General features: G+C 45.8%; 1 protein-coding gene across 1 annotated transcript; it reads right to left on the bottom strand.

The window, feature by feature from the left end:
* Positions 1 to 270: 270 nt before the first annotated feature.
* On the bottom strand, positions 271 to 7,475 carry LOC136790491 (uncharacterized). Its single transcript, XM_066994642.1, has 9 exons — positions 7,327 to 7,475; positions 6,134 to 6,418; positions 5,789 to 5,945; positions 5,030 to 5,187; positions 4,036 to 4,167; positions 3,565 to 3,672; positions 3,292 to 3,364; positions 2,518 to 2,651; positions 271 to 2,212 (listed from the first exon to the last, which is right to left on the bottom strand). Exons 1-9 carry the CDS (start codon positions 7,375 to 7,377, stop codon positions 1,640 to 1,642), a joined length of 1,671 nt encoding a protein of 556 aa, XP_066850743.1. The 5' UTR covers positions 7,378 to 7,475; the 3' UTR covers positions 271 to 1,639.
* Between the last annotated feature and the right edge of the window lie 12 nt (positions 7,476 to 7,487).

Raw genomic sequence — 7,487 nt, 5'->3', positions numbered from 1 at the left:
AAGTCTTCTTCTTAAGAATACTCTAATGTCTTCAGAAAAAAATAAAATAAAATAAAATAAAATAAAATAAAATAAAATAAAATAAAATAAAATAAAATAAAATAAAATATAAGATAAAATAAAATGAAATAAAATAAAATAAAATAAAATATAAAATAAAATAAAATAAAATAAAATAAAATAAAATAAAATAAAATAAAATAAAATAAAATAAAATAAAATAAAATAAAATAAAATAAAATAAAATAAAATAAAATAAATTGTCTTGGAATTTGTTTGCTTCCAGTGAATACACTGTATATGCTGTCACAGGATGCAGTTTTGCTTTAGTTGTTAAGCATCCTCGTGACACTACGCCTTCAATCCAGGGGAAAAAAGCACGAGTAACATTTACAACATTCACTGAAAATATTTAATTCAATGCTATATTGATATTTCTATCTTCTCCTCAATTATAAGGTACACTCTGAGATCTAGAGTTCATCCAAAACCTAATCCAGTAAATCCTCACTTTAACGAGTGGTAATCACAAAACCTGGGAATAATTGTCCTGATTTTCTGAGGAGCATAGTATTGCGGTGCGTACTGAATTCAAAGTAAGATTAATCTTCCTGGGCAGCAGATTGTTGTTATCCTGACATAATGGCAGCCCATATATAAGACCTGCAGATTGGTACTTTGGAGATCCAGAGCTCTTCCCCTGACTGTGATTTTTACAGTTTTTCTTTTCAGACATGCCTTTGCCAAAGAAAGATGCTAGAAGACTGCTGAGACGCCTAGGAATCACCGAATCACTGAATGTTAGGGATTGGAAGGGACCTTGGAAGATCGTCTGGTCCAATGCCCCTGCCGGAGCAGGAGCAGCTAGATCAGGTCACACAGGATCGCGTCCAGGCAGGTTTTGAGTGTCTCTGGAGAAGGAAACTCCACAACCCTCCTTTGGGTAGCCTGTTCTCGTGCTCGGTCACCCTCACCATAAAAAAGTTTTGTCTCACATTTAAGTGGAACCTCCTATGTTCCAGCTTACACCCATTGCCCCTTGTCCTATCATTAGATGTCACCGAGAAGAGCCTAGCTCCGTCCTCCTGACACTCTCCCTTTACATATTTATAAACGTTAATAAGGTCACCTCTGAGTCTCCTCTTCTCTAACTAAAGAGACCCAGCTCCCTCAGCCTTTCCTCGAAAGGGAGATGCTCCACTCCCTTAATCATCCTCGTGGCTCTGTGCTGGACTCTCTCAAGCAGTTCCCTGTCCTTCTTGAACTGGGGGGCCCAGAACTGGACGCAATATTGCAGATGTGGTCTCACTAGGGCAGAGTAGAGGGGGAGGAGAACCTCTCTCGACCTACTAACCACAGCCCTGCTAATACACCCCAGGATGCCATTGGCCTTCTTGGCCACAAGGGCACAGTGCTGGCTCATGGTCAGCCGGCTCTCCACCAGGACGCCCACGTCCCTTTCCCCTTTGCTGCTCTCCAGCAGGGCAGTCCCCAACTTATCCTGGTGTCTGGGGTTGTTCTTGCCCCGATGCAGGGCTCTACACTTGCCCTCGTTATATTTCATGAAGTTTCTCCCCGCCTGATGCTCCAACCTGTTGAGACAGGCAGCAAAAGTTCAGACAAGTCTGTTAGTTTTGATTCACTTCATCTCTTTATTGTCAACTTGTTGTGCATTACTGCACAACACAGAGACTGTGACGCTTGCGTCTTTGTTCTTCAGGCCGGATTCTGTTGTTTTGAACCCTTGCGCATCCTCCACCAGAAAAGCAGCCCCTTCCTGGTTTGGACGCCTTTGAGAATGGTGTAGGTTCCTGTGGATGTCGTTGATGGCCTTAATTCTGGAAGCCGCACAATTGCTTCTGCTTTTGGGTTGTCTCAGTGGCTCCCTCATCTGCGGCTCCCCAGGCTTAGGGAGCATCTCGTCTGAATAGGTGGCGCCTCTTTGAACCTTTGCATTTTCTTGTGCACATACACTTAGAACTGGCAGCCCAGCAGCTCCTTGGTGACGTGGCCGTCTTACAGAGTGTGCATGGCTCTTGATGATTGCATTCATGGCTCTCATTCTGGCAAGAGCAGATGGCATGGTGCTTTTGGGCTGGTGCAGTGCTTCGCTCGGCAGTGCCAGTGGAATTGCCTGGTCCAGATAGCCCTCGACATTTTGACGCTTGTCTTCGTTTTTCCTCAAGTTGAGAATTTCTGTGCATCTGAGGAACTGGTGACAGAAAACATAGCCTTTTAGAGACTGAAAGCAGGGAAAGAAGAGGCTTCCTTCATCAGAGAAGGAAAGGAAAAGCAGAAGCGTGTGAGTTCAACTTTCAGTTGTGTTTGTCATGTAGTAGAAGTACTTGCTGAATTACAGGTTGTACTAAATACCACCTTGTGTGCCCGTCATTGCTAAGCTCCGTATATTCCTACTGCTTTCACAGGTTGCATTTTCAATTGCAACTACATTGTAAAAATAGAAATTCAGACTGTATTTGACAGACTGATGTCTACTCTTACTATAAAGGCACAGACCTTGCCATCTGGTACAGATGTTGCAGTCTCTCTGTCTATGGGAACAGCGTTTTCCTCTGCTGTCCTTTCCGTCTGATGGTCACAAACCTCTGTGGAAGTGGTTGGGACCTCCACGTCCACAGCTGCATTGCTTACTGCAATGGAAAGAATAATAATTACTATTATTATTAAAAAAAAAAAAAAAGTAAATGAACAACGGACAATATGAAGAGAAGAAATACATAGGAAATGGATGGAAGAAGTGTTGAGGGACACGTTATCTATGGCCTGCTGTTTTGCCGTACCTGAATTGCCTGAATGTCAGGGCTCGCACAGGACTGAGGTCTTTGTGTTAACCAAACGCGTGAATTCTAATACCAGGACTAGACTGCGGAAGCAGCACCTCAGCACCGTGATCGTGCTCTCCAGGCCTGTTCCGCTTGGCTATAAATTGAGCCTTTATCATCCACAGTTTCGGCTATACAGGGGCAAGGGTTTGCGTGTGTCTTCAGACATCTCTTAAAATGCCCCGCTCTTTCCAGCAGCTCAGCACAAATTTGAAGCTACCTCCTTCTGCCAAACTCCTCTCTGTGTACCAGCACGGAAACCTGTTTCTTAGGTCCCACTGAGACCAATGAATGTGCTTAGCTGAGGAAGGAGGCACTGAACAACTTGGAGCAATGTCCTGTATCTGTATCCTAAAAGCAGCCCCACGTTTGTGCCAGTAAAGACGGTTGCCAAGAACTTGGTTTGCCGTGCTCCTTTGGGAGCCATTACTCTCAAGCCACTTCTTACCTGCTTCATCAGTATGCCGGGTGAGTGTAGAAGCCCCGTTTGTCTCTGGAGTCACTTGCTCCCCGAGAGAAACCTGTGCACAAAACCTTCACGTTACTGCGGGATTTAGTGCAACATGGAAGAATACTCCATATTTCGGCTGCTGTCTTTGAAACATCACAGAGAAGTCTGAGTGGGAAGCCCCATTCATTACCACATCCAAACAACCCTGTCTAGGACACTGTTTTAAAACCATACCTGCCAAATGATATAATTGTTAATTGACAAAGTTACCTCTTTGCTTTGAAAGGCTTCTAGTGGGGCTTCTTTGGAGCTCGTCGCACTGCACTCAGCTTCCCTGGTGCTGCTTGATAGTGGGAGCTGAGTGGTACTTGAGGTCTCCTGAAAACAAATACAAAGAATCACATAATTAACAGTAATCTGGATTTGTGTTTCTGCCTGTGAAGGGCTGTCACAAATCAGTTCTATTTTAAGAGGTGTTAAGCCCAAATGTTTCCTTTATGGCAGTGTACCATGATGATTTAGGGGATTACGAGCACCACAAGGAACCCATGTGATGAGAAGTTTGAACCGTTAAAGTTAGGTGAGGCTCGAGGAGGGCGAGTTGAAAAGAAAATGGGGTGCAAATTTTTCCAGGGACACCGGGAATGGTGAATCCTGGAATCAAGCAAATAATGTTATTTTCCTCTCGAGCTCTTTAACAGGGGAAACCTAATTTGTTAGTATTCAAAATGCCATTGTTACCTCTGCAGCTTTGTGCTGGTGCTGGGAGTGAGCGAAGGTGGTCATTGAAGGGGTCATCTGCCCATTCTCAAAGTGTTTCCTCACTGCAGCCAGGCCGCCGGGCACAGTGCAGGACTTGATTTCCTCTGAGGTCTAGAGTGATCAAATAAGGCCAGGTGTTTTCCATTTGCAGTAAGAACATACCATCCATTTCAACAAGTAAGGGCAAGGTGTTATAGGGTGTAAGTGAAGCAGTTCATATGTTCTCAACACAGTTCGGTTGGGTCAGGCTTCCTCCAGTTCTTCCTTTTGGGGAGAGAGAGCTAACAGCACCATTGCTGGCAGTGTTGGGAGGAGGGAATTGGAACCTTCTTGGCCCAAAGAACCGCAGGAATCTGTTCCAAATACACAAGGGCAATTAGGAAATCAAGAAGCCAGTGGGCAGGAATTGCGGTGGTTTGAAAACACCTGGACTCTGAAGGCGAGCGTGGCTGTTGGCTGCTTCCCTCAGGTGGCTTCTGGGCTACCTGAGCACCCATAGCTGAGCTGTTTTATCATGCGGTACTTTCAAAGTCTTCAGTTCGAGCAGCAAGAGCTCTGAAGTCACTGTGCTCCTGAATAGGATTTTATTATTTGGCGATAGAGAATAGTTGTTGTGGTAAGGAAACTGCCTTGTTTTGTCATCATAGGATAACCGTGTTGCTGATCTCTCTCTCACCCATGATCCTCATACATGAAGTTCAGGCAAAGGTGGACTGAAAGGAAGAGCACTTCCATGAAGCAATGGGGATTGTCCAAAAGACCAAAGGCATCTAGCGTGAAAAACCTCATTTGGTAGAGAGAGAGACTGATGGATGACTATGTTTGCTCTGTAGGTTTCCTAATTTGGGATTTAAATTTTGATCCACCCTATGATCCACCTGATAGCTTGCTTGTAGAAATAAAGATGGTTACGATCTGTCCCTGGGCAAAGCAAACGTAGAATTAAGAAGATATTGAGACATTGGTATCTTACATTGGCAAAGCGGTTGCTGTTCTCTGCCTTTGACACCGCAGCCTGATACAGAGCCATTTTGTCTTTCAAGGAGACATTCTCCTGGAATTCCGTCAGTGTATTGCCGGTGTTGGGAGGGCTGTCTTCTGGAAGTCCTCCTACAGCTTTGCAGCCACCCACTGCAACCACAAAGAGACGTCATAGTTGGGGAGAGGGAGATGGGTGCATGTGTTTCAAAGCTTGAAAGAAAAGCAGTAAGCAAAACAAACAGTATTGCCAACATTTTGCCAACTGTGTCGTACTTTTACTTTAGAACACATAAAGTACAGAGCATTTAATTTGTGGAAACCAGAATGCCTTTAACTAATAAAAGTTAACGCTTTGTTACCAAAGCAACAAGTTGCTAAATCCAACCTATCTTCACCAAAGAAGAAAATGAAGATACCACTTTTTCGTAATTGATGAATGCTGCCCATAGTTTTGATATCATATTTGTAATCTGGGCTGTCTTCATCAAAAGTTATCTTCTCAAAACATAAGACACCATTCTGTTGTGTTTTGTTCAAAAAGTATTTAATGGGCATCAGGCACTCTTCCGTAATGCAAAAGACAAAATGGAGAAGGCTGGAAAGCTTGTTTTGCATTGAGAAGAACACCACGTTCTCTCCCTGGGCGGCCTGGGGGCTGCCCTGATGAGGTGAGTGTGCTTGCCCCTTGTCACCTCAGAGATGGAGCGCATTGAACTAAAGGGAGAAATCCGATCCAAGTGGTAAGGCTAACCTTCAGTGTTGGTGGTCTGTCCATTGCCTGAGGACATCTTCTCAAAGATTGCCCTCCCCCGTTTCACGCTGGACACTTCCATCAGAGAAATGTCCGTCTGGCTCCCAGGCTGAGTGGCCAGTGCTGGTGGCAGTGAGCTTCTGCCACTTTCCGCTTCCTGTTGGAAGACACGGAGGGGATGTGAGCTAGAAGCTACTGGGAGGAGCCAGGTAGGGCTTTCAGGGGGCAGAAAGGATATGAAGAGGCAGCAGATTGGAAGGGGGTGCTGTTCTGGCAGTAGTGTTCTCCAAGTCCTCAGTGAGAGCGCGGGAATCCTTTTCAGCTGCGGAACCTGCGTGCACTCACCTTCCTGCCACCCAGGGTCTCAAAGTGGCTCTGCAGCTCCTTGACAGAGATGGGGAAGGTCTCAGTCCGGCGAGGGCCACCCAGGGTGACGTCCGCCCTCCCGCTGTCTGCCGCGGCTTCCTCCACGGTGCTGCCTGGGCTGGCTTTCTCTGGTGCCAGGGACCGTGGGGCTGGCAGGCGTTGGAAGGCCAGGCTAGGTGTCAGAGCACTGGCGGACTCCCATCTCTTCATGAGGAGCTTCACAGAGCTCTTCTGCACGGTCAAGTCGGGCAGCTCCATCGCGCCCTGCCAATGCAACGGGTACCTCATGACATAGCTTGTATTTCAGACCAGGGTTTGAGTGGTTTGCAGTATTTCATGGGGGAGGAAGAAGCACAGGAGAAGCGCTAGGTTTCTGCAACCCAAGGGTACTCATGAAGGAAATTCCCCTGGGACATGTGCACTTGTCAGCAAAGAATTTGACTTTAGGCCTCATCCTGACTTTAAGCCACTTTTGCCGCCTGCTCATGGCCGCTTAAATCACTACAGAATGCTGAGGGCAATTCATTCTTAAGTCAAATACTTGGTGAAGACTGCACGTCTGACACTGTCAGGGCCTTGAATCGTTTCCCAGGCTTCGTAGAACCTTCTTAGCCCTTATGAAAATGCAGGAAGAAAATTGGGGGAATACGAAAACCCAAAGAGGTATGGAGCTGGGCTTCAATGGCCTTTAGCATTTCATGCCGCCTTTGCCGACTGTACTTCCTAACTTTTGCTGGCCACTTCTAAAGTTATCATGCTTAAAACGTGCCAGAGGAAGGCACAAACTAAGGGCTTGGCTGCTTTTTTGTTCGATGGCCATGCTGGGCAGGAAGGCAGAGGGTTGCGAGAGAGAGAACCAGAAGCTGCTTCAGTTCTTCCCTCTGTCTGGTGACTAATATTCACTGGCCACGGTACTAGAGGATCTCTTCTCCACTAAAGACTCCCTGAAAGTGCACGTGAGAGCTAGCTGCACGCTTCTGACACTGTCACTGGAAGAGCGTGCAGTTTTTCTTCTGCAGGTAAGCAGAGCCACAAGTATCTGAAGCATTTCATTTTTTTTTCTTTTGCTCCCTCTCACCCATTTATCACATGAAGAGTATCAGGCTTTGCGCTAGACCACCTACGTCCAAAAAAATGCACGAACTTGTGTATTCGTAAGGAGCTAATCTTACCGCTTGGCTCTTCTCAGCTGAATTTTCCTTTTGTGACTCTGCTGCACACATTGCGTGCCTGTTGAAAGGAAGGCAAATTTAAACATTCTCTTATTCACTGGTCTCATTTGACTAACGAATGTGAAGCTAGATCGACAGTTCACAGTATGCATTGGAGAAAA

This window comes from Anser cygnoides, chromosome 3, assembly GCF_040182565.1.
Source record: "Anser cygnoides isolate HZ-2024a breed goose chromosome 3, Taihu_goose_T2T_genome, whole genome shotgun sequence".
NCBI lineage: Eukaryota > Metazoa > Chordata > Aves > Anseriformes > Anatidae > Anser > Anser cygnoides.
This window is presented reverse-complemented; position numbering and strand designations above follow the sequence as displayed.

Coding starts and splice junctions, on each gene's coding strand:
- LOC136790491 (XM_066994642.1), bottom strand. CDS start 7,377: ATGTGTGCAGCAGAGTCACAAAAGGAAAATTCAGCTGAGAAGAGCCAA. Junction 6,419..7,326: donor CAGCTGAGAAGAGCCAAGCG/GTAAGATTAGCT, acceptor TTGCATTGGCAG/GGCGCGATGGAGCTGCCCGA. Junction 4,168..5,029: donor ACAGCAACCGCTTTGCCAAT/GTAAGATACCAA, acceptor TGATCACTCTAG/ACCTCAGAGGAAATCAAGTC.